This window comes from Cervus canadensis, chromosome 28 (assembly GCF_019320065.1).
Source record: "Cervus canadensis isolate Bull #8, Minnesota chromosome 28, ASM1932006v1, whole genome shotgun sequence".
NCBI classification, from domain to species: domain Eukaryota; kingdom Metazoa; phylum Chordata; class Mammalia; order Artiodactyla; family Cervidae; genus Cervus; species Cervus canadensis.
The window spans coordinates 15,179,094-15,204,441 of NC_057413.1; the positions used below are offsets into that span (position 1 = coordinate 15,179,094).

Sequence of the window (25,348 nt, forward strand, 5' to 3'; positions counted from 1 at the left end):
AAAAATCAAATAACTGAAGGCTTAGTATGGTTGGTCTGTCTACTGATCCTAAGTAAACACACAATGAAGCAACAGCAGAAAATGAAAAGTAAGACCAGGAAGAAGGAAAAGAAAAAAAAAAAAAAATGGAGATAAATGAGCTAGCCAGGAAAGGCCACAGACAGAAGGAGCAACAGGCAGATAAATAGCAGTCTCCTGGTGGCAGCAGGTCTCCTGAGAGGGGAAAGAATTTCAGGAAAGTTTGGAAGATGGCAAGGGGGGGTACAACTTGCAATGAGAAAAGACTAGCTATCTGGGTTATTCAAGTCCAGCTAACCCCTATATTCACCATGGGCATTAATGAACATATGGATTGAACTCATAAGGAAGGTCTGGAGTCATTAAAGAGAGCTAATCTTCATGAGTAGATTTGTATTTTAGCATCAATCACATGGTATTGTAGTTAATACTACTCTGTCCTGCCTTACTGTGTAACAAGTCACCCCTAACATAGTGATTTAAAACAACGAGGTATTGTTCTCACAGATCTGTGGGTTGTCAATCTAGTGATTCTTCTGCCAGACTCCTCTGGGATCACTCATGTGGCTATAGTCATCTGACAATCCTGCTGTGGTCCCAGAGAGCCTCAGTCACATGCCTGGGATGCTAGCGCTGGCAGGGCATCACTTTCTCCCCGTAAGTCAGACTAGCTTCTTCACAACACAATGCTCTTTATTATTTTTTGCATATGTATTTAAAAAAAAATTTAATTGGAGTATAATTGCTTTACCATGCTGTGTAAATTTCTGCTATACAACGTGAATCAGCCATATGTATACACATATCCCCTCCCTCTCCAGCCTCCCTCCCAAGCCCCATCCCACCCCTCCAGGTCATCATGGAGCTGGGCTCCCTGTGCTATATACATCAGGTCCCCACTAGCTATCTATTTTACATGTCAGTGTATGTATCAACACTGCTCTCCCAATTCCTCCCCTCCTCTCCTTCCCCTGCTGTGTCCAGAAGTCCGTTCTCTATGTCTGGGCCTCTACCCGCACAGTGGTCTTTAGATTTCAAATGGACAAACCCCAATATGCAGGCCCTCATCCAACTCTCTGCTTGGCTCCTGTTTGCTGATGCCCCATGAGCCAAAGCAAGTCATGTGACCTGATCTACAGTTGATGGGGTAGGATTCACAAAGGGCATAAAACAGGACAAGGTTGATATATCAAAAGAATCTACCATGTCCGCCGTGAATTTCAGACTTTGAATTACATTCCCATCCCTGAGTACATTCCCATTCCTCAGTACCTGCCTGACATCCTTAGTTCATAACTATCATCTTGGCAGTACTCCTTTTAGACAACATTTTGGGTGTTCTAGTGAAATATAACCTGGGCACACACGGTGGAAATATAGTACTGTATTATGAATTTTGTGCCTATTTCCCCTTCATATTGTAGTTTGAGCTTTATATTGACTTTAAAAATACATTAAAACATAGTGAAGTGAAGTTGAAGTTGCCTAGTCGTGTCAGACTCTTTGCGACCCCATGGACTGTAGCCCACCAGGCTTCTCTGTCATGGGATTTTCCAGGCAAGAATACTGAGGTGGGTTGCCATTTCCTTCTCCAGGGATCTTCCCAACCCAGGGATCGAACCCAGGTCTGCCGCATTGCAGGCAGAGGCTTTAACCCTCTGAGCCACCAAGGAAGAATATACTATCTAACAATTTTCTCACAGGATAAAGTTACATTATTATTGTTGCTTTTTAGTCACTAAATCGCATCTGACTCTTGTGACCCTATGGACTGTGGCCCGCCAGGCTCCTCTGTCCATGGAATTTCCCAGGCAAGAATACTGGAGTGGGTTGCCAGTTTCTTCTCCAGGGCATCAAACCAGCATCTCCTGCATTGGCAGTCCAATTCTTTACCACTAAGCCACACCTGGGAAGCCCAAAGGTTATATTACAAAACAGTTTTTCCAACAAAGCAGTGTCTGGGGTCTGATATTTGTGAAATGAATGAGTTAAGTTTGAGTGTTTATGGACTAGGCTTCAATTACTTACAAATTCTTCTAGCTCAGAGTTCAGTTCAGTTCAGTTACTCAGTCCTGTCCAGCTCTTTGAGACCCCATGGACTGCAGCATGCCAGGCTTCCCTGTCCATCACCAACTCCCGAAGCTTACTCAAACTCATGTCCATCGAGTCAGTGATGCCATCCAAGCATCTCATCCTCTGTCGGCCCCTTCTCCGCCCGCCCTCAATCTTTCCCAGCATCAGGGTCTTTTCAAATGAGTCAGTTCTTCGCATCAGGTGGCCAAAGCATTGGAGTTTCAGCTTCAGCATCAGTCCTTCCAATGAATACTCAGGACTGATTTCCTTTAGCATCGAGAGGTTGGATCTCCTTGCAGTCCAAGGGACTCTCAAAGAGTGTTCTCCAGCACCACAGCTCAAAAGCATCAATTCTTCGGGGCTCAGAGTAAGTGTCACTAAATTATCAGTTTAAAACTCTTATCTTTAATTTTGATCTCTGTGTTCTGAGAACGCCGCACAGGAAGCACGGGGTCGGGTGTGGGGAGTGAGGGGTCACTCATAAGAAAGCAGAGGGAAATCATAAAACTTTCACACCTTACTCTACGAGACTCATCACCTCTCCAGACCTCCAGACTGCCTCAACCGCCCTCCTTGGCAGTGCCAATTTGCTTAGATTACCGTTCGGCTTGCGCACTTATTACAAAATGTACAACATACAGAACAGATGGTGCAGCTCCCGAGCCCAGCAGCTGGAGGGGACGCTCTGCACACAGTAGGAGCCTCATAAACGTGGATTGACTGAGTTCATTGCCTCGGTTGACTCGAAGCCATCTTGCCCCCGGGCAATATCCTTACTTCTCTCCAAGCCCACACCCTGGCCCGAGAGGCGGGGAGCTCGGAGCAGATGGCGAGTCCCGGGTGCCAGGTGTGTAGCACGCTCGGCGAACTCTGGGGCACCGGGTTCTTTGGTCCCTGCTCCTCCCCTCCCCTCCCACTCCCACGAGTCGCCGTCGGCGCCACACGTGATGTCGGTCTCAAGGGGGACCCGGCGAGGGGAGGGGAGGTCTGGGAACACGAAACTCCGGTGCCTGGCGGAGCCCGCGCGTGTTGCGCCCGCCCCCCTTCCCCTCTGACCCGCGTCACCTGGCAGCCCGCGCGGCCTCCGCATCTTCCCTCTCTGCGATCGAGCGCCTTTCTCCCTCCCCCGCCCCTCTTCCGCACCACCTCCAATTGTAGGTCAACTCGCTGGCTAACGTTGGCTTAGGTGTGCTCTTGTTTAAGCGTTTTTCCATAAGTGGGATCAGATGCTTTTCCCACGGGGCTCCAACTGGAATTGCTTCTTCTTGGCTGTGGAGTTGGAGGGCGGGGGGAATCCCGCGGGATGTGCAGCCATCCACACCGCGCGCTGGGGTCACTGGGATGCCTTCGGGGCGCCCCGCGAGGGTTGGCAGCCCCACCCGGGCGCCTGCTCCCGGGGCCTGGCTGCCGCGGCGGCCTGCGGAAAGGCAGAGGCACGCGAATCCAAGGGGGACAAAGCGAGCCGAATCCCTCCGGAGCGCTCCGCTTCTCAGTAACTGCGCCTGGGGCGCAGCCTCTACCGGTGATTTACTTGCCAGAAGCTCCCTCCTCCCAGACCTGAGACCCAGGGCCGATTCCCGAGGGGCGTCCATGCGCCCCTGCCCGGGGGCCCTGCCACCGCGACTTCCGCCCCCCCCCCCCCGCCTTTCCCGCAAGAGGGAGGGCACCGAGGCACGCGGAAGCCCCCTCCGAAGCCCCGGGGGAGGGGATGCTTGAAGACTCGAGTGCAACCAATTGTCAACCTCCCTTCGCCCTCCAGCTTTTTCCTCCGTCACCCCCCGCCCCCGCCCACGGCGCACACACCCTGCTCTGCCCTCCCGCGCGAGAGCGGGCAGCTGCACGCTCCACGGGACCAGGGAGGGGGTTGCCCAGCCCGGGCACGAATGTCGCCTGCCAGCCGGAACGTGGGTTCCAGACGCAGATCGCGCACGGGACGGGTGGGCGTCCCGGGCCAAGGCGGTGGGCGCGCTGGCGACCGGGGGCCCAGTGACTGTCAGTTTCGGTCAGGGACGGAATTGGGTCCGGTGGCCGCGGGCCCAGCTGGCTCGGGGGAGGTGGGTAGTGGTGGTGGAGGGGATGGAGGAGCCGAGCGCCCGAGGAAACCTCCTCCCCCCAACCCGGGCCAGCGCGGCCAATCGCAATGTCGAAGAAGGCTAGGGCGCGGGGGTGCGTGTGTGCCTGTGTCTTCGGCTTCTTCCCCGGGTCGTAAACCTAAACGGAAGACGGGTGTTAAAGTGCTGCTGACAGCATCGCCCGAAACCTGTTTACAGTAAGAAAGACTTTTCCCCCAAAAAGCACAGCCGGAGACGATTCCAGTGTATTTCCTCCCCGTACCAGTGACCGAAAGGCGAGGCTCAGCCGCCGCGGCGGAACGCGGCTGAGCACCGCTGATCCCCGCCGACCCCTCGGCGCGCTCAGGGCAGGGAGAGCGCGGTGCCCGCGCCACCGAGTCGCGGCGCCCGGCAGAGGGAAACCATCTTTTGAGGAGGAGGGGTGCCTCTGCTAGTCCTCGAGTCGGGCGCGCCTCCTCTGCAGCGGCTCTCCGAGAGAGCCTTCTAACTCTTTCCGGCTTCGGCTAGATACGGACCCTGCCATTGATGAGCTCCCGGTTCAGTGACTAGATCCAAACGGCAGTCCTGGCGTTCCCAAGTCTCTGGGAGCTTCTGACAAGTAAACAGGAGGCGGCGGTTCGTTGCCCTAAACTCTGATTTATGATTAAAAAAAAAAAAAAATCATCAGAATTCATCGACACACCCTATTAACCGCTGATCGTTTAAACTGCTACCGAAAGAAGGTAGTGGAGGATGCTACCGGTTCAGGAGAGGAGGAAGGGGAGAGAAAGAAGTCCGACCATCCCCACGTTTTCCCACGTCTCCTCGTGGGCGCAGGGAGGCTCAGCGCTGCCACCTGGCGGCCGCCTCTCCCTGGACTGGGAGCCGGCTGATGGACGCGTAAACCCGGGTTCGCGGTGGGTGTGACTTGCTTCGGCTTAGCGAAATGGGGCAGAAGCTCCTGTTCCTGCTTCAATCTACGTGGCCTGGTGCAAACACTCATTTCCTGCTTGTTCTCATGAGAAAACTGAAAGGACAGGAAAAATGAGTTGGCGCTGGTATGAAATGCATACAGAAGTCTACCAGGTGCCAGCCACTGGTTAGGAGGGGAGAGAAAATGGCAAAAATTTAATTAGAAATGCAGGATTCTTATCTCTTAATTTTTCCTAAGAGTAAACATAATAATAATAATAAACATGGACTTCATTTTACCTTAGATCCTATTTTAGTATTTTGCAAATAAGGATTACTTCCATACATTGTTTTTCCATACAACCCCCACTCCTCCGGGGAAGTCCAGTTCCAATGCAATTTCATCAGCCCCCCAAAAATGAAGTGCAAGTTATATTTGTCTACTTGACTGAGAAGTAAATCAGCTTCTGATGGAAGGTTATTTTCCATAAAGTGTGGAACCAAAAAGCCTGGGGCCTTTCAGTTGGCAAAGGCCAATGACATCAAATTTCTCAGGCTTCTTCCCTTGTCTGCTAAAGTAACAAAGGCAGGATTTTTCCCCCTCTTTATTTTCTTTGAACTGAATAGTTGTCAGGTCAGACCAGCTCTTTCAATCAGAGTTTCTATAACCAAGACAAGGAAAAATCTTGCAAATCAGTGTGAATCCAAGAGATTTGTTAAATTAATTTCCCCTCAGGTTTTTTTTTTTTTCCCCTCCCTCTATGCTATAGGAATATATTAAGCAATGGGACAGAATGCTATTTCCATCTATACCCCATATCATTTTATGGATGTGGGATTTTTATGTTGTGCAGGTGTGTGAGAGCAGAAGAAATGAATTAGCAGATATGACATCTCAAGTCGAGTTCCATTATTTAATGGAAAATAAATAAAATAAGATGAAATATTTACCTTAATTCAAAATTTGGAATGTCTATCATCTTTGCTAATAAAGAAAATTCATCTATTATTTTGAAACAGGATTTTTTTTTTTTTTTTGCAAAATTACCTTGGCTTACTGTTAATATGGCTTAGAGAGCAGCATTAAGAATTACTTCATGTACTACAAAGCCAGCAGAGGGAACACTTAGTACTGATTTAGTAGGGGCCACCAAATATCTGGTATTTGGGAAAAAAATGTTAGTAATGGAAAAACTGGTTACAAAGCATGTGAACTTAGGTAATGAGAACACAGAAATCTTTTCTCATTATTTGCTATTGAGACCTCATACATTCCAGTGTGCACATACCCAGTTGGTGAGAAAGCTGTCTTTAATAAAAGGCCACTTGTCACATGTTTTCTTACATTTTAAGAGGGCTACTAACACATAAGAACTAACCTACTTCAGAAGTCTAAGCATTCATATATACTGTAATAATCTTTTATGTCAATGGAAATTACTAATACCAAATTTCTTCAATTCTAAGAGGAACTTTCTTCTTTTCAGACGTCTTACAACCATGGGGATGTCAGTTTCACTGGCAGTTGTTCTCCCTTAATAGCATGTGACCATGGTGTGTCTGAAAGACATCAGTTAGATTTGTTGAAATATAGAAAATATACCTAACAATAGAAATAGGCCAGGGGTTATTTTTTAGTACACACATTAAAAAAAAAAAAAAGTGCATGCTTTAAACATAAACAAAATCATTCTGAATGCTTTAACTTTCACTTTTCTCTGATCTCATTCACTGGTAGAATCACAAATGGCTTTGGAAATATAATCAATGATACTGATTATATTATTCACTCACTTTGAAACATCACAAACTTAGTCACACCCTCAGATTATTAGTTGCTACAAATCTCAAAATAAACATAGTATTTATTCTTTTTTTATTCTGGTAAAGATATGGATTTTTAAAATAAATAATAGACCTCTTAAGAGTAATTTTTATGTCAGATTGAGAACATGCAGGGCTATGTTATAGTATGAATACCAAATAAAATGATGACACACCTAGCTTTGTTAGATGCAAAAGAGGTGCCTGTGGGTTTTTTGTTTTCAAGATTTGTTTCCCCCTCTAAAAGAAAAAATATATAACTTGGGTAGCTACTGGTCAAAAATTATTTGCTTCTACCCACAGAAACATTCTTGTTTGTGGTTGATCCTTAGAGATCCAGTCAGATGTCGCCAAAGGGTGTTCTCTCCAGTAAAATTCTACATCTGACAACCTGGGCCTCTCCCCAGCCTACATAACTCTCAAAGTTTGACAAGATAAATAGAAATCTGCTGCCCAGCACTAGTTTGATTGGAATTGAAAGCTGATTTAATTATGTTAGGTTAGCCCTACCTAACCACTTATCACTAGCTTATAGAAAAACAGTTTTACTATTATGGTTTTAAGGAAGACCAATCTTTATTATAATTTTAATTTTCATACCTTAGAACAAAAGAGATGTCTGTGGCCAAATTAACATGTATTCTGACTACCTGGGAACTTTTTCTTTTGCCACATTCTTCACAATGCTCTTCATGAGGCTTCTTTTCAAATCATCAGGATGACTGGGTTGCCACAGTGGTCCTTGGATGGTTCACATCCATGATCTGTGATGATTTTTTCACATCAGTGACCACCCTTGATTTTAGTCTCTTGAACAACATGCTGCTTCTACTAGTGGGAATGTCTCTGGAATCTGAATTATCATGAAGGATAATATAGTATTCACTGAGGGCTTACTATACATCAAGCTCACTGAACTCCCACAAAACACAGTATAAAGTAGTTCCTGGTGTTCCCATATCACTGATGAGGAAAACTGAGACTTGGTCACATCCCCAGGGTCACAGGACTAGTAAGAAGGACTAGCAGCCAGGTCTAATATAAATTCAGAGGTTCCATTCTTTTTTGCTACTAGTTATCAGTGCCTTTCACACTCACAGTGTCTTTTTGCTTTGGCCTTTTAATTCCATTTGATTGATGTAACAAACATATAGGAGAATATATAAAGGAAAGGAGGAGGAGGGTTATGGGAAGAGAGGATGAAGCATGAAGCTATCTTTAATTCTGACAATGTGGAAAACTAATACTTAAAAAGTAAAACTGATTCCCATCCTTTACTCACCATTATCATCTTACATAAAACCATGGAAATTCTCCTATTAACTATGGAACACTGCCTATTGTGTTCCAGTGGAAAGCTCCTCTGTTTGGGCTACCCAGGATTTATGACTGTGTGTGCTCACTCGTGTCCAGCTCTTTGCAACCCTGTGGACTGTGTAGCCCATCAGGTTCCTCTATCCATGGGATTTTTCCAGGCAAGAATACTGGAGTGGATTGCCATTTCCTCCTCCAAGGGGATCTTCCTGGCCCAGGGATGGAACCCAGTCTCCCTTGTCTCCTACATTATCAGGCAAATTCTTTACCACACTGCACCACCAGGGAAGCCCATCCAGGATTCAAAGGGGAGTTTAAATCATTCAATAACTATAGTTAACCCCTGTTTGGTTAAGAGAGCAAGTAATTATTGCCCCCCAAAATCCTCTTTTCTGCCTTCCACAAACAGAACCAAAATAGCTCTGAAGGGATTAACACAATACATCAACATCTGTGCTGTACCTGGAATTGTTAAAATAATAGTGATGACAGGTGTCTAGGTACCACTTTCTTAATCGTTTTCAATATCTACTGATTTATTTTCATGGCTTTCCCTCCCTCTTTTACATCCTTGGCTTTATGAAGGAGCCAAGGAACAGATTTTGCACTAAAGGCTGATTCTCTATTCCAATACTGAAAAGAACTAATAAAAATAATCACTTGGCTTTTAAGCAGAAAGCTTCCATTTACAGTATTTCACCCTTCCCCCCCTTCTAAGCCCCTTGTTATCTAACATAATGGTTAGAATACATTTCCGTCTCTCCCCTTAATAATTTCATGCATTAACATCCTCTTCACACACCACACACACACACACACGCGCGCACACACACACACACACACACAGGCACGCACAGCAAAAGGAAAAAAGAGGCAGCAGAAATCTCAGCTGTACTTCTAGCCCTTTTAAAAAGTTTGCTCTGTAAATTGGAATGAGGTCAGATTTGGAGCTTCTCATTGCACGCGGAGATTATTATTGCATCGGGTTCCAAGCCAATGGGAAGCCTGGGGGAGGGGCTTGGCACGAGGAAGCGTTGGTTACAGCGGCTGATTGGCCGCGGCCAAGACTGGGAAAGGATAAAGAGGCGCGAGGCGGAATTGGGGTCCGCTCTAAGCTGCAGCAAGGGAAACCGTGTGTGAGAGGAAGAGGCCTGTTTCGCTCCGGGTCTCTAGTTCTTGCACGCTCTTTAAGAGTCTGCACTGGAGGAACTCTGCCATTACCAGCTCCCTTCTTGCAGGAGGGAGGGGGAAACATACATTTATTCATGCCAGTCTGTTGCATGAAGGCTTTCTGGCGTCCTACCTTGCAACAAAATAGTTGCACAAACTCCTTAGTGCCGATTCCGCCCACAGAGAGTCCTGGAGCCAGAGCCTTTTCTGCTTTGCATTGTAAGAGAGGGACTAACTGATAGAGACTATGTCGCTTTCCTGAGCTTCTGAGAGCGCTCACGAACTGGAATCAACTGCTTCAGGGGAAGGAAAAAAAAAAAAAGACTTGCCTGGGAGGCGGCGAGAAACTTGCATTGGAAGCTTCAGCAACCAGCATTCGAGAAACTCCTCTCCACTTTAGCACCGTCTCCAGGACGCAGAGCCGAGAGACAGCGCAAACTGCGGCGCGGTGAGAGAGAAGAGGGAGAGAGAAGGAGATTCTCCAGCCTGGGAACTATAACTCCTCTGCAAGAGGCGGAGTGCTCCCGCCCCGCATCTTTTTGGAGACTTTTCTCTCTTCGCCCACCTCCGCCCCGGCCAGGAGTTGAGCCGCCCGCTCGACCGCCGCGCACGTTCCCCCGCTCAGCGTGCGCTTGGTCCCGGGAGCCAGGAGGGCCCGGCGATCGCGCCGCGGCCGCCGCGAGGGTGTGAGCGCGCGTGGGCGCCCGCCGAGCCGGGGCCATGGTGCAGCAAACCAACAACGCCGAGAATACGGAAGCGCTGCTCGCCGGCGAGAGCTCGGACTCGGGCGCCGGCCTCGAGCTGGGCATCGCCTCCTCCCCCACGCCCGGCTCCACCGCCTCCACGGGCGGCAAGGCCGACGACCCGAGCTGGTGCAAGACGCCGAGTGGGCACATCAAGCGGCCCATGAACGCCTTCATGGTGTGGTCGCAGATCGAGCGGCGCAAGATCATGGAGCAGTCGCCCGACATGCACAACGCCGAGATCTCCAAGCGGCTGGGCAAACGCTGGAAGCTGCTCAAAGACAGCGACAAGATCCCTTTCATTCGGGAGGCGGAGCGGCTGCGCCTCAAGCACATGGCTGACTACCCCGACTACAAGTACCGGCCCAGGAAGAAGGTGAAGTCCGGCAACGCCAACTCCGGCTCCGCGGCCGCCGCCGCCTCCAAGCCCGGGGAGAAGGGCGACAAGGTCGGTGGCAGCGGCCACGGGGGCGGCGGTGGCGGGGGCGGCCACGCGGGGGGAGGAGGCGGCGGCGGCGCGAGCGGCGGCGGCGCCAACTCCAAACCTGCTCAGAAAAAGAGCTGCGGCTCCAAAGTGGCGGGCGGCGGGGTCGGCAAGCCCCACGCCAAGCTCATCCTGGCAGGCGGCGGCGGGAAGGCGGCGGCGGCGGCCGCCTCCTCCTCCTCCTCCTCCTCGTCGTCGTCGTCCTCGTTCGCCGCCGAGCAGGCGGGGGCCGCCGCCCTGTTGCCCCTGGGCGCCGCCGCCGCGGCCGCCGACCACCACTCGCTGTACAAGGCGCGGACTCCCGGCGCCTCGGCCTCGGCTTCCGCGGCGGCCTCGGCCTCGGCCGGCCTGGCGGCCCCGGGCAAACACCTGGCGGAGAAGAAGGTGAAGCGCGTCTACCTGTTCGGCGGCCTGGGCGCGTCGTCCTCGCCCGTCGGCGGCGTGGGCGCGGGCGCCGACCCCAGCGACCCCCTGGGCCTGTACGAGGAAGGGGGCGCCGGTTGCTCGCCCGACGGGCCGAGCCTCAGCGGCCGCAGCAGCGCCGCCTCGTCGCCGGCCGCCGGCCGCTCGCCCGCCGACCACCGTAGCTACGCCAGCCTGCGCGCCGCCTCGCCCGCCCCGTCCAGCGCGCCCTCGCACGCGTCCTCGTCGGCCTCCTCCTCCTCCTCCTCATCGTCGTCGTCCTCCTCCTCGTCCTCGGGTTCGTCGTCCTCTGACGACGAGTTCGAGGACGACCTGCTCGACCTGAACCCCAGCTCAAACTTTGAGAGCATGTCCCTGGGCAGCTTCAGCTCGTCGTCGGCGCTGGACCGGGATCTGGATTTTAACTTCGAACCCGGCGCCGGCTCGCACTTCGAGTTCCCGGACTACTGCACGCCCGAGGTGAGCGAGATGATCTCGGGAGACTGGCTGGAGTCCAGCATCTCCAACCTGGTCTTCACCTACTGAAGGGCGCGCGGGCTGGGAGAGAGAGGGACGGGGCGGGAGGTGGGGTGGGGGGAGGACCAGAGAGGAAAATGAAAAAGGAGAAGAAAAAAAAAAAGCGGACAGAGAAAAGAGGGGCAAGAGAAAAGGGAAAACAAGAGGGGAAAAAAAAGAAAAAAGGAAAATGAGAAGAAAAAAAAAAAAGTGAGCAGGGCCGGCTTCGGCCGCGTCCGGGTGGTCGGAGAGCAACGCCACGGTGTCTGGGGACCCGCGCTCCCAACCCCCATCTCGCCGGCCGGAGGGACGCGGCGGAGGCGGAGGTAGACAGGGGCGACCTTTTATTGTTGTTCTTGGTGTTGATGGCGAAAAAAAACGACTTCGAGTTTCCTCCCCATTGCTGGAAGAGACCCCCCACCACCACTACCAGCCCTTCCAACGAGCTTCCGGACTTGTCTGCGCCCCCGGGGGCCAGAAGCCGAGTTGGTAGTTTGCTAGCGACTGGAGGAATCGTCTATTCCTGTCTCATCGCTCCCTCGGTGTTTTGGGGCTATTTTACTTGGTTTTTTGTTTTTTTGATCCGGAGGGGAGGGGGACTCCGGCTTGCCTCCGGAGGGGTTTTGTTCTCAGCATCCCCCGCCCCCATCCTTCTCCCCCACCCCCCCCAAGAAGACCGAAGGCTCCGGGGCTTCGAATTTGACCGACTGCACGTATCGCGGGGAGAGGGGAGTCGCAAGGGCCCCAGCGCCAGGACTGAGAGACTCCACGCTGGCGAATTCCCGTTTTGTTTCTGGAGGGCTTTTTTTCCTCCTTCTCCCCCTCCCCCGCCTCCCCCCCCCCTTTTTTTCTTTTCTTTTTTTTTTTCCCCCCTGCCCCTGCAGCCAGAGGAGGAGACGTTGAGTGACCGGCGCTCGGAAATGACCCGAGAACCTAGTTGGAAAGCCACACCAGCCAGGACGAGGGGCGGGGAGGAGAAGGCCACGAACTGGAAAGGGGGCGAGTAATAAAACTGAAATGGATTTGCACGTTCGGGAGAAGGTGGCGGCGTCTCCTGGGCCTCCGCCTCCTGCATCTCTGAAACCAGTGAGGTGAGACTTCACGGCCCCGCAGGCGCGGAGGAGAGGAGACTGTTTGATGTGGTACCCGGGGCAGTGGAGGGCGAGTGGTGTCGGGGGGGGAAAAAAAGGTTTTTTGCTTCTCTTAATCGGAATCGTGATGGTGTTGGATTATTTCACTGGTGGGGTTAATATAGCATGTTATCCTGTCTATCTTTTAAAGATTTCTGTATTAAGACTGTTGAGCAGTTTTTAAAATAGTGTAGGATAATATAAAAAGCAGATAGATGGCGCTATGTTTGATTCCTACGACAGAAATTATCACCAGCTTTTTTTCATTCTTAACTCTTTAAAGGATTCAAACGCAACTCAAATCTGTGCTGGACTTTAAAAAAAACCAATTCAGGACCAAATTTTTTCTCAGTGTGTATGTGTTTATTCCTTATAGGTGTAAATGAGAAGACGTGTTTTTTTCCCTCACCGATGCTCCATCCTCGTATTTTTTTTTCCTTGTAAATGTAATCAGATGCCATTTTATATGTGGACGTATTTATACTGGCCAAACATTTTTTTTTTCTTATTTTGTCCCTTTTTTTTTCTTTCTATTGCTTTGCTTTTTGTTCTTTTTACTTCCTTATTTCCTCCTTCCTTACTTTATTTTTTCTTTCGTTTCTTTTCTTCTTTTTTTGGTAGTTGTTGTTACCCACGCCATTTTACGTCTCCTTCACTGAAGGGCTAGAGTTTTAACTTTTAATTTTTTATATTTAAATGTAGACTTTTGACACTTTTAAAAAACAAAAAAAGACAAGAGAGATGAAAACGTTTGATTATTTTCTCAGTGTATTTTTGTAAAAAATATATAAAGGGGGTGTTAATCGGTGTAAATCGCTGTTTGGATTTCCTGATTTTATAATAAGGCGGCTGGTTAATATCTCACACAGTTTTAAAAAATCAGCCCCTAATTTCTCCATGTTTACACTTCAATCTGCAGGCTTCTTAAAGTGACAGTATCCCTTAACCTGCCACCAGTGTCCATCCTTCGACCTCAGCCCTATAAAAAGGGGAGGAGAATTAGCCAAACACTGTATGCTTTTAAGAAAAACGAGTTTTTTTAAACAAAATACTGTTTTATGCAGAGGCTTTAAAACTGGTGCATTTACAGCAAAAAGGGATCCTGTAGCTTTAACTTGTAAACCACATCTTTTTTGCACTTTTTTTATAAACAAAAACGTGCCGTTTAAACCACTGGATCTATCTAAATGCCGATTTGAGTTCGCGACACTATGTACTGCGTTTTTCATTCTTGTATTTGACTATTTAATCCTTTCTACTTGTCGCTAAATATAATTGTTTTAGTCTTATGGCATGATGATAGCATATGTGTTCAGGTTTATAGCTGTTGTGTTTAAAGATTGAAAAAAGTGGAAAACATCTTTGTACATTTAAGTCTGTATTATAATAAAGCAAAAAGATTGTGTGTATGTATGTTTAATATAACATGACAGGCACTAGGACGTCTGCCTTTTAAGGCAGTTCCGTTAAGGGTTTTGTTTTTAAACTTTTTTTTGCCATCCATCCTGTGCAATATGCCGTGTAGAATATTTGTCTGAAAATTCAAGGCCACAAAAAAACAATGTTTGGGGAAAAAAGAAAAAGAAAAAAATCATGCCAGCTAATCATGTCAAGTTCACTGCCTGTCAGATTGTTGATATATACCTTCTGTAAATAACTTTTTTTGAGAAGGAAATAAAATCAGCTGGAACTGAACCCTAAATCTTGACTTTTGTCATTATTATGCCCAAAGCCTAAGATTGGAAGGGCACTATGGCTTGTAGAAACGGTGACACCATCTGCCCTAGCTTTGAAACAAGTGAGTTCTCAGGCCTGTTACAGGCCATCTAACTGAGGAATAAATCCTCCTAAATTCCATCTCACTTAGATTGGGCAGGCACTAACCCTGAAACCATGGGTCAACTCTACATGCTTTCAAGGAATTTTCTGAGCTTACCCCCATTTAAATCAACACCCCTTGTCTTGAAATTTTAAAAAGAAGGGGAGGGGTAATGTGGACAGAATTCTTTACAGATAAAACCAGGTCCTAAAACTGCTTTCTCCTGGATTTGCCTAGATTTACCATCCAGCAACAGCTAGAATTGTTTCTCATGGAATAGGAACAAAAAGGTTGTTAAATGATCAATATATTGTGGTGAAAGGCATTACCTGTTAAGAGATAAAAAGTTGTATCAATTTTTTTCCTCAAAAGCAAGAAGCTTCACGTGGTGACAAAATCTTTCTGTGCCATGACCAATGTGGTCATTCCCGTCAGTGAAGAAGAAAAAGTACCTTGAATTTCCTAAGGCCTATTAGTATTTGGTTTGGAGCCTGCAGTTTGCTAAGAGGCACTATTTCCTGTTTACTTTGAGGGTTAACAATTGCTATTAACTAACAGAGCCCATCTTCCCTTCCAAGTGTTTGTTTAAAATATCTGCTTTATATGTCTTCTGGTTTTTCAGCACTGGAGAGGAGGGGTTAATAAGACCTATGTGGAAATAACTCTTTAAATCATCAAGATTGCTTGTAGGAAAGGAAGTCTCCATCCTAGAATGTACAGGTGGATGAAGAGATTTTTGGAGACCAAAACAAGCAATTTTTTCTGGTCAGTGAAAAGCAATAATTCCACCCTCCAAAATAATGTAACTATGGCATTTCAGTGTAATTTCATTGTTCAAAGATCATTTTAGCTACTAGAGTCCAAATTTTTCTTACATGTATTCACTAATATATTTAGTTTTAATTGCACTTGGGTTCTGTAATTATGTTGTTGTTTTTTATTAAATTAAAAAACCAACTTCGTATCTTTTATTAGTCTCTTCAAAGACTTTTGCCTCTTCAAAGACTCTTCTAATTGCTTTTTGTTCACGGTAGTGATAATGAATTTAATTTTTTCAGATCCAAAATATGAAAATCTTGACATAAATGAAGACTGTGATATTATTTTTAAGTATATTTTATTTCATAGGGTTCTCCTGCTAGAACTGTATTTATTGCCCCTTGACTTTCCATGTAAGGGCAGATACTTTAACTGTTTTCTTTAAGAATTTTGATAACATTGCTTTAAAAACGAAAGCTGAAAAATGTGTGATCTTCCTAGAAGGTGATAGAGTAAATGTAGGAGACATTTTTGTACTTCCTTTCCTCTGAATCAGTCTTTATTCATAAGGAACACTTATGTATTAGGTGGTAGAAAGGAATAATAAATCTGATAAACCAGTTTAGGATGACTTTAACTTTCAGATAATTTGGATCAATAGAAGAAAATAAATTTCAGATTTTAAGAATAAAAGCCATTTTTATATAAAAATACACTGTTCTGGCCCTGGGCTTGATTAGAAATATGAATTAGTAATAGTTGATAAGTAGATTTTGTCAGTTCTAGTTAATCAACCTGTAAGTGCCAAGAAAAAAAAAATGTAAGCTGGTAGGGTGGGCTGAGTGCCTGAATTTTGTGCTCCTATTTGGGGTGAGGGGGGGGGGGGCAGGGATACTGGAGGTATTAAGGATTTCCAAGGAAAATGGGAAAGCAAAGGACTGGGAAGTGGACAGACACATTTACCAAGTCTTCCCTGTGTTTATGGGGTGTCCATGAGTCAGAACACCTGGTTTGGGTAATGAATACTAGGGTTCCAGAATATTTAATCATAAATTTAAAATAGTTTATTTTAAAGGAGCATTGGGATAGATCAAAATGTCAAGAAAACACTTAAGAATTCTGGTAGGAATACAAATCCATCTTACCTGTTTGGATTTCTCAGGGTGGAAGGTTGGTACGCTTTATTTTTCTTTGTGGTTATTTTTTTTATGCCTTTTATTTTTTTTCCTCCTTTGAGTCCTGTACTACAGTGTCTCTCTCACCCATATTTGCTAACGTTCACCCTACCCCTCTGGGCTTCCCTGGTGCAGGAGACCTGGGTTTGATTCCTGGGTTGGGAAGATCCCCTGGAGAAGGGAACAGCTAGCCAATCCAGTTGTTTCGCCTGGAAAATTCCATGGACTGTGTAGTCCATGGGGTCGCAAAGAGTTCAATTGTGGAAAATTATCTCCCTATCCATTTTCAGATCTTCACTCAGTATCGTTTGAAAACCAAAGGAGGTGGGGAGAAGCCATTCCAGGCATCAGGGTGGTGGTCAGACTCTGCTCAAAAAAAAAAAAAAAAAATTGCTGGGACTAAAGCATAGAATTCACAGGCTCCATCCAAAGCCCTGCACAGAATGATTTTAGCCCACCTTTCCAGTTCTCCAAAAAGAATTCCCATTCAGTTGTCTCCTTTTAAACTGAAATTGTTGGAGGACAGGAAGCATGCTATAAACACTTAGTTTCCCCAAATTTACTGTCTCTGTTTCACTGCATATAATAAATATTTGATTGTTATTTGTTGATTTTACATATACATTGTTTCAGTGGGGCTTTAAGAGCTTCCAAAATGTCTTTGCATGTCAGGCTGTATGATGGCAGCTGTGGTAAGGAGGAGTCTTGGATTTATTGGAAGCCTGGGTTACAATGCTGCCTCTTACACCACCCTGCTGTGAAGGCTGTTGGTCATATCTCTTAGCCGCCTTAAACCTCAGTGTTCTAAACTGTTAAATAGGCAGAATACTGTGTGGACATAAAAAGCCGTTGTGAGAATCTAGTGGAGTGACACATGGAACATACCTGGCATCAGGCCTGGCCTCTTGGATGGGCTCATTAAGTGCTAGTTCCTTACCTCATGGGTTGTTCTAAAAAGATAATCCATGTCTAAGCCTAGCACAGTGCAAGCAAATACAGAAGGTACCAAGTTCTTAAAAATAAATCCCTGGAATCGGTATATCTCCCGATCTGGTACATGAACGCTCACATCACAGAATCATCCCAGGATTCTAGCTAAGGGCAGAGATTATAAAGATTATCAGATTCTGGGGGTGGGACCCTAATAAACTCCAAGATAGCAGGCTCAGTATCTGGAATGCAATATGTGTTCTCTGAGGATGCAAAGCAATTTTGTGTTTCGATGCACAAATGAGTTACAATTTGGACCTTAACAGATCTGCAGGGTAAAGGAAGGCTTTCACATGAAGCTGGAGGATCTCTGCCTCTATGGTCGTTTAGCATATTTTTCTAATAAATATGCAACAAGGTCTTATTCACGCCTTTTGCTCAGTGGAGAAAGGGAATTGAGAGCGACTCAATGGGGTCACAAGGTCAGAAGTGAGAGAAACCAGCCCTGGAACCCCCTTTCTTGAGCTCTGCTTCTGATTTCCAGAAATAGGTGTCTTCTCTACTTCAACCAGAGAGACTTACTCAGGCCTCGGGCCATAGAGGAGGACTCGAACTCCATGTGCATGTCCCAAGGATGCTCTCCAACCTCCCTAGTCGAGAGGGTAAGTCTAAGTGATTAGCTGTGCATAGGTATCTATTTAATATATTCCATTTCAGTGAATGTTAACTAAGATCAAAGTTAAGCTGAGGGACTGAGTTTTGGAAGAAGGAACTGAGGCAGAATAGAATCAGAACCATATAAACATGGTGAGTGGAACTTCTGCTTTGTTATCTAAAAGGGAGATCATTGGAAATTATTCAGGGGAGTGTACTCAGACTTTATAGAGAGGGCCACAACCTACCCATTATATCCTAATGAGATTGACCGTTGACTACAGTTAACTTGAAGGGTTTTATGGTTTCCTGCATGTGTTGTTTTCCTTCTCAATGTTAAAAAGAAGATTAAAAAAAAAAAAAACCTCCCATCACCAAACGGTATTTCCCAGAGGGCTCTTGGACGAGACTGCTGCATTTTGGTCTCTGTCTTAGTTAACAATGCACCTTCATGTATGTGTGTGTCTGTGGATCCAGGTGATAATAAATTTAGCCCATTTTATTTTCTTCTGACAGGTTCAATTCAGGGCAGTTGGTTTATGGAGTACTGCCAAACAGTCCAGGCCCGAGTCAAGTCAGGGCAGGAAGCTTCAAGTGAAAGCCTTCCTTTACCCTGCAGATTTGTTCTTTTAAGGTCCAAGTTGTAACTCATTTGTGCCTTGGTACACAAAATTGCTTTGCATCCTCGGAGAACACATACCGCATTCAAATGATATTCCATTTGAAATTGTTTTAAGCGTAAGACATAAGAGAACAAACAAATACCATATTTATCATCATTTAGCCTGCTTGGTACTTTAGATATTTTCCCCAATATCTAATTCTTTGGACGAGTTATAAGACAACTAATGAATGTGCTATTTCCTTTCACAACATACAGCTGAAAGACAGGAGGCAAATGAAAACACTGAACATTATCTTTAGTAGGCTCTCAGCAGAAGTGAATGCCCAGCAGCGCAGCAAGATGATTGGCCCGAGTGTGTGGTGCATGTAACTGCTTTTATAAAAGCTGAGCAGCCAGGCCCTGTTTAACGATCAATTAGCTCCTGTTGTATGTGTGGTTAATTGCCACTTTCTTACTAGGGCTTGTCCTAACTTCCCTGGCTCCAACACCTAAAACCTGTGAAAATAGTCTCTTCTGGAACTCCTGACCTTCAGTCTTGGCCTCTGCTTTCTCCCTCCCCTTTCCCACACTCCCCGTGCTGGCCTTTTATCTCTCTTGTTTGCCAATCCCCTGAGACTCTGAATAATTTATTTGAAGTTCCTGGGAAGTTGTGGGGGCTTCAGTCTCAAAACACATTGCACTTTGTTCCTCTTCCTGCAGAAGTAGGTCCTGAAGCCTTTGTTTGAAAGAGGTGGTGCTAAGGATGTTTGGGAATTTGCTAACAGTTTTAATTTGATTTTGGGGTGTGCACCCAATGAATCCAAAAGCTGGAGGGGGGCAGGGAAACTGGGGTGGGGGGCGGGGAGGTGTTGCCAAGGGCAAAAATTACTTTGCTTTTTCCCAAAGACTATTTAAAAATAGTGTCTCAAGATTTTAATAGGTGTTCTGTGGTGAAGTAAATTAAAGAAATGCTGGTTAAGAAGATTCCCATTTTTTTAAATTGTTCTATCCATGTATGTTTATTCATATCTGTGCATACATATTAGAACTTTTCTTGAGTAGCTCCTAGAAATAGAATTGCTAAATCTTGGTGTTACAGACATTGGCTTGTGACAGTTTTTCCACCCTGGAGTTGGTTAGGTGTAAAGTGGGGTGGGTGTTGAGAAAACTCAGCGATAGGCCTAGTGAACTAAGATTAAAAATTGTGAGACTTTGAAACAATCACTTTACAGTCCCCTCCTCCCGCCCAGAGGGCGAATAGATTGTTTTCACGTGTAAAAAAGGACATCTGCAAATCGTTTTGAGGTGATTTTTCTGTCCCTACTGTCTGATAACAGTATACGATTAAAAAAACAGAACAATTACAGACATACCCTTGACCCCTGCTTGGTGACCAAGTATAGGGATTTTCGCATTATGGAAATGAAACATAGGGACAGACATCAACTCCCTCTGGTCTTTTTCTCCTTCTATCAGAATTCACTAGGCTCATTCTCATTCCTGTGTTATTGGCTCTAATTTTTTTAGGCTCGGTGATTGCAGGAAACAGACTCACTCAAGTAACTTGACCTCATGGGGCTTTACTACAAAGAAAAGCATGACTGTCAGAGAATTAGAAATTTCATGAGACTTCTGAGAGAAATATTCAGGATACATGGCTCAAGGGAGCAGGTTAATCAGCTGCCTAATTCAGCATCAAGACTGCAAAAATATTAATACTGACCAGATAGTCTCTTGGATTTCCTGTGTGTCTTGACTGTCTCCCAGCACCAAATTCTTGATTCTCCATATTTGATGCTTCAAATTCCCTTTTAAGACAGAACTTCATATGATCAGTTACTTACTTTATCTGCCACTTGCCAGGCAGTCAATTGGCTGCTTGGGGGCTATATTTACCAGTCATTGAGTATCTACCCACTGATTGTTGGTGGTGGTCAGTCCCTAAGTCATGTCCAACTCTTTGTGACCCCAGGAACTTAGCATGCCAGGCTCTTCTGCCCTTCTCCAGCTCCCGTAATGTGCTCAAATTCATGTCCACTGAGTCAATGACACTATCTAACCAACTTTTCCTCTGCTGACCCCTTCTCTTTTTGCCTTCAATATTTCCCAGCATCAAAGTCTTTTCCAGTGAGTCAGCTCTTCGTATCAGGTGGCCAAAGTATTGGAGCTTCAGCCTCAGTCCTTCCAATGAATTCGGGCTTGATTTCCTTTAGGATGGACTGGTTGGATCTCCTTGCAGTCAGTCCAAGGGACTCTCAAGAGTCTTCTCCAACACCACAGTTCAAAAGCATCAATTCTTCAGTGCTCAGCCTTCTTTATAGTCCAACTCTCACATCCGTACATATCTACTGGAAAAACCAAAGCTTTGACTCTATGTACCTTTGTCAGCCAAATGATGTCTGCTTTTTAGCACACTGTCTAGCTTTGTCATAGTTTTCCTTCTAAGGAGCAAGTGTCTTTTAACCCACTAGTTGAGTATATTCTTCACTCTCCCATCCCCCCTGTTTTATCTTTGCTCCTAGGCTGTGAAAGTCCTCATACTTCCTCTTACATTCCTTCTTTGTACTCTGTTCCTCCTCTGGCAGAAGTAAGTACAGAAGCCTGTCTTTGAAGGAGGTGGTGCTAAGGACATTGGGGAATTTGCTAACAGTTTTAATTTGATCAAAACTGTTACTGTATACTCCAGGATGGCAAGCCCAAGATCCACAGAGCATGTACCCCTCCTCCCCCAGCATCCATAGTATCCTCACTTGGAACAGTTTGGTTTCTTACCTATTTAATTGATTTTTCCCCCTATAGCTTTAATTTTGTCACTAGGACTTAGAGATATAAACACTGAGATTAAGTGTTTATACTAAGTGAGATTAAACACTGTATTCTAAAGAGAGTACTCAACATTAGGGGCCAGAGAAAGCCCCTTCCCCGATTATCCAGAGCAGAATTGCTCGTAACGTAATCAATATTCTCCTTTTCACCTTCCCACACCCCCAAGTCCAAGTAAGCAGAAGACTGGAGAAAGGGAAAGAAGAGAGAGACCTGAAACATCATTGAGGGAAGCACAGTGGGTCCTCACACCATTGTATTTGGTCATCGGCTTAGCTCTTCTGCCAAAGAAGGGGAGGCAGGCTGGAGTGGTGGAGATGGGGGCGGGGGGTGGGGGGCCTTCTACCGTTTGACTCAGAAAGGGTGTGAGTTTGCACAGTTCAGGTACACTGAAATAGGGAGTCTGAGAAGACTATAGGGAGTGCTTTGTGGAGCAGGAATAGAGTGGTAAGGGAGAATCCAAGCTGGCATCCTCCAGGACAGAGGGGGAAATAGGACTGTTCTGCAGAAGAATCCACATATGCACATGCCCTTGGGAAAAACAGTATTTGGGTGCCCACCCCTCAGCAGGCCATCAGTGACCATAGGTCTTCGCTAGAGAATCAGCACAAAGTCAGAGGGCTGGAGCCCCAGCCAGTTCAGTAAAGGGATGTTCTTGTTTTTTTCTCCTTGCTCCCTACCCCAACACAGTGGAGGAGCTGGGCTTTGGTATAACACGAGGAGAAATGATTCTTACACTCCGTGCTGCTGAAGTTGACTCTGGAAGGGAGAGGAGATTTGAGTCCAGTTTGACAGTAAATGTAAAAATTGTCTTCATTTCTTAAAAATTGGAAATGAGTAGAAAGATATGAACCATACCACCATTAGATGCTTTTATTTTTTTCTTATCACACTATATTCTACGGGTGGAACATCTATGTGGCAAATTAGCAAAAGATATTTCAGGATGGGTGTGAGGCCATTTTATAAATAAAAAGGATGTCTCTCCTCTCTAGTCATCACAAAGCCCAGGATTCACGACTCACTTTCTTTCCCCTTTAGACAGAGGTGCTCAAAGAAATCCACACGTAAACATATAACCAGAACAATTCCTCTTTCAGCTATTTTATATAAAAAATTTTGCTTAAAAAAAAAATTCACTGCTTTAAGATAAGATCATTGAACTTTTTAGATGACAAAAAAATTAGGGGCCAACTGACCCATTGCCCTACATTGATCCTACCAAACCCCCCACCTCCCAAATAACCCTGGAAAGCAGTCCATGCTCCCAAATTATTATTGTCAGCATTGTGATTAAAATAATCTAATAAATAATAATCTATAATAATAATAATAAATAGTAACCTAAATAAAATCTAATAGAATGTGATTAGAATCCCTGTTCCCTCAAAATAAAATAAAGCTCAGTATCTTTCTTCGAGGACTACTGTTAGGTAGGTGTTGGAAGAACATCAATGTGATTGAAACTTTTAAATGATCCTCAGCCTCTTAACTGCTAAATATATTTACATTTTAAAAAGATGATGTTATGTTTAATAAAGCTGTTCGTTTGTAGAAGGGTGAGTTATTTGACAAGATGAAGTAAGAACATTCAGGAAGTGGGGAGATCTCTTTAGCTGTAGGTTAGTAATTGGCCTCTATTTTGGCAGATTCACTGGTAGCGGCCTTGGGAATCTGTTGCAGCGTTGATTCCTCTAAGTTGTTTCGGCTTCTCCCAGTTAATTCCCCTTCCCCTTCCCAACTCACATGTTCTCTAAAAGAGTAGGAGGGGGACCTCCCTGGCGGTCCAGGGATTGAGGCTTCAGCTTCCAGTGCAGGGGCTGAGAGTTCGATTCCTGGTCGGGGAGCTAAGATTCCCACATGCCTCATGGCCAAAACATAAAACAGAAGCAATATCGTAACATAGTCAATAAAAACTTAAAAAATAGTCCACATCAAAAAACATCCTTAAAAAAAGTGGGAGGATATTAAGGGCAGGGCTCCAATGTTGTAGATTCAAATACAGATTACTAATAAAATTGGCTTAAAGAATTTCTCAATACCACAAGCATTTTACAAATGCAATCTTAGCCTCAATATAGGGGAGTACAAAAACCCACAAGATATCGTCTGTTCTTTCATGCCCATTTGCAAATTAGGACTGCCAACTGCTTTCCCCTCTCTGCTACGATTAACAGAGACCTTAACAACTGTGGCGTGTTTAAAAACTAGACCTGACAAAAGATAATCGAAACTTATTCATGTCTACCTAACATCCGAGTCTGGAGACCACCGTGATTCTCTTAACGTGTACGCACCCATCATGTCAGGGGAGGCCCTCCTGCGTCTCCCGCCCCTTGATTCCCGCAGGGCTCAGTCCCTTGGGAGGGAGCACTTTTCTCTCTATCTCTGCACCATCTCTGATTCAAGTTGGTCCATCTGGAAGTAATATTACCCGAGCGTTTATACCCGGAGCCTAGCTCTCTGCAAGTGACTGCATGTCTCCTGCAACCAACTATTGGCAGCTGTTACATAGGCCTTTTCTGCTTTTTAGATACCTATAATTACACCAATTATGTCAATCATTGATGTTTATAAAGGATTTAAAATTTTACACACTCTGAAGAGTCTATCGGAAAGCAACATCTGAGGCAGAGGGACACCCCACAGAGGGGCCCATTTGACCATTTGGATTGCTGCTGTGCATCCCTTAAATTGAGCATCAGAGTAAGTGAGGCTTTCTTACGAGCCTATATGTCTGAGGCAAGTTAATCCTGTCACTGGAATAAAACTCTGTTTGGTTAAGGACCGCAGAACTCAATCTAACTTTTATTTTTACAGCAAGAACACTGTATCCAAGGCAATGAAATCAGAATTTTTGACCCTAGACCCTAGAGAATGAGATGGTTGGCATTCCTCTATTCCAGGCTCCACCTTCAGATACAATAAAAGACTGGATGAGGACTGTCCAGTCAGCAAGCTTGGCTGGAAGGCAGAGAGCCACACTGGCAGTACCCAGAAGGGGATATTGCAGCCTCCGGCAAAGGAAAAATAGGCTAATGCTGATCCTGTATTTAAAATTTTGATACTTGCTTCCTCATGGATCTTTCATGCGTTAATTTTGACTTTTAGCTATTATTTGATTATTCAGTTTTGTGATAGTGTCAGTCTCTCAGTTGTGTCTGACTCATCTCAATTCCATGGACTGTAGCTTGCCAGGCTCCTCTGTCCATGGCATTCTCTAGGCAAGAATGCTGGAGTGGCAGAAGTACAGAACAGACTTTTGAACTCTGTGGGAGAAGGCGAGGGTGGGATGTTTCAAAAGAACAGCATGTATATTATCTATGGTGAAACAGATCACCAGCCCAGGTGGGATGCATGAGACAAGTGCTCGGGCCTGGTGCACTGGGAAGACCCAGAGGAATTGGGTGGAGAGGGAGGTGGGAGGGGGGATCGGGATGGGGAATACATGTAACTCCATGGCTGATTCATGTCAATGTATGACAAAACCCATTGCAATGTTGTGAAGTAATTAGCCTCCAACTAATAAAAAAAAAAAAAACAAGAATGCTGGAGTGGATTGCCAGAGCCCTCCTCCAAGGGATCTTCCCGACCCAGGGATCAAACCCAGGTCTCCTGCATTGCAGGTGGATTCTTTAGCATCTAAGCCACCAGGGAAGCTGGGTTCTCCTTAAATTTTGTGGCTGGGATGAGTGTCTTGCTGGCCTCCCCCTAGTCCTTGCTCTGGGTTCCCTGATGGAGGTTTGGTGTGTGGTTTGCTGGTTTGGTGTCTGGTCCTCAAACCTGAGTCCTTTTTAGATGCCTGTAAACGTGATATATATATTTGCCATTTGCCCAGCAGAAATTAACTATTTTTAGTTGAGTCCTTGAGACTTTAACCTAATTGCCCTTAATTGTTGGTATTTGTAAGGACTGTCTGGGGTACTTGTTCAGAACACAAATTTCCA

At 45.8% G+C, this 25,348-nt stretch overlaps 3 protein-coding genes across 3 annotated transcripts; 2 read left to right on the forward strand and 1 right to left on the reverse strand.

Moving 5' to 3' along the window:
* Positions 1-2,476: 2,476 nt before the first annotated feature.
* Positions 2,477-11,800, reverse strand: LOC122429217 (rRNA biogenesis protein rrp36-like). Its single transcript, XM_043449467.1, has 5 exons — positions 11,729-11,800; positions 11,203-11,455; positions 10,989-11,155; positions 4,903-5,169; positions 2,477-4,807 (listed from the first exon to the last, which is right to left on the reverse strand). The coding sequence occupies exons 1-5, from the start codon at positions 11,798-11,800 to the stop codon at positions 4,709-4,711; spliced, it is 858 nt and encodes a 285-aa protein (XP_043305402.1). The 3' UTR covers positions 2,477-4,708.
* SOX4 (SRY-box transcription factor 4) lies at positions 9,290-14,339 on the forward strand. Its single transcript, XM_043449815.1, has one exon. The coding sequence runs from the start codon at positions 10,083-10,085 to the stop codon at positions 11,535-11,537; it is 1,455 nt and encodes a 484-aa protein (XP_043305750.1). The 5' UTR covers positions 9,290-10,082; the 3' UTR covers positions 11,538-14,339.
* On the forward strand, positions 11,873-14,339 carry LOC122429493. Its single transcript, XM_043449816.1, has one exon. The coding sequence runs from the start codon at positions 11,873-11,875 to the stop codon at positions 12,512-12,514; it is 642 nt and encodes a 213-aa protein (XP_043305751.1). The 3' UTR covers positions 12,515-14,339.
* Positions 14,340-25,348: the final 11,009 nt, after the last annotated feature.

Excerpts from the sequence above, each read along its gene's own strand:
- SOX4 (XM_043449815.1), top strand. The coding sequence starts at position 10,083 with ATGGTGCAGCAAACCAACAACGCCGAGAATACGGAAGCGCTGCTCGCC.
- LOC122429493 (XM_043449816.1), top strand. The coding sequence starts at position 11,873 with ATGGCGAAAAAAAACGACTTCGAGTTTCCTCCCCATTGCTGGAAGAGA.
- LOC122429217 (XM_043449467.1), bottom strand. The coding sequence starts at position 11,800 with ATGGGGGTTGGGAGCGCGGGTCCCCAGACACCGTGGCGTTGCTCTCCG. Across the intron at positions 11,456-11,728 it reads CCCGGACGCGGCCGAAGCCG|TCCGGGAACTCGAAGTGCGA; the intron begins GCCCTGCTCACT and ends GGCGTGCAGTAG. Across the intron at positions 5,170-10,988 it reads GCGCCCAGGCCGCCGAACAG|TTTTCTCATGAGAACAAGCA; the intron begins GTAGACGCGCTT and ends CTGTCCTTTCAG.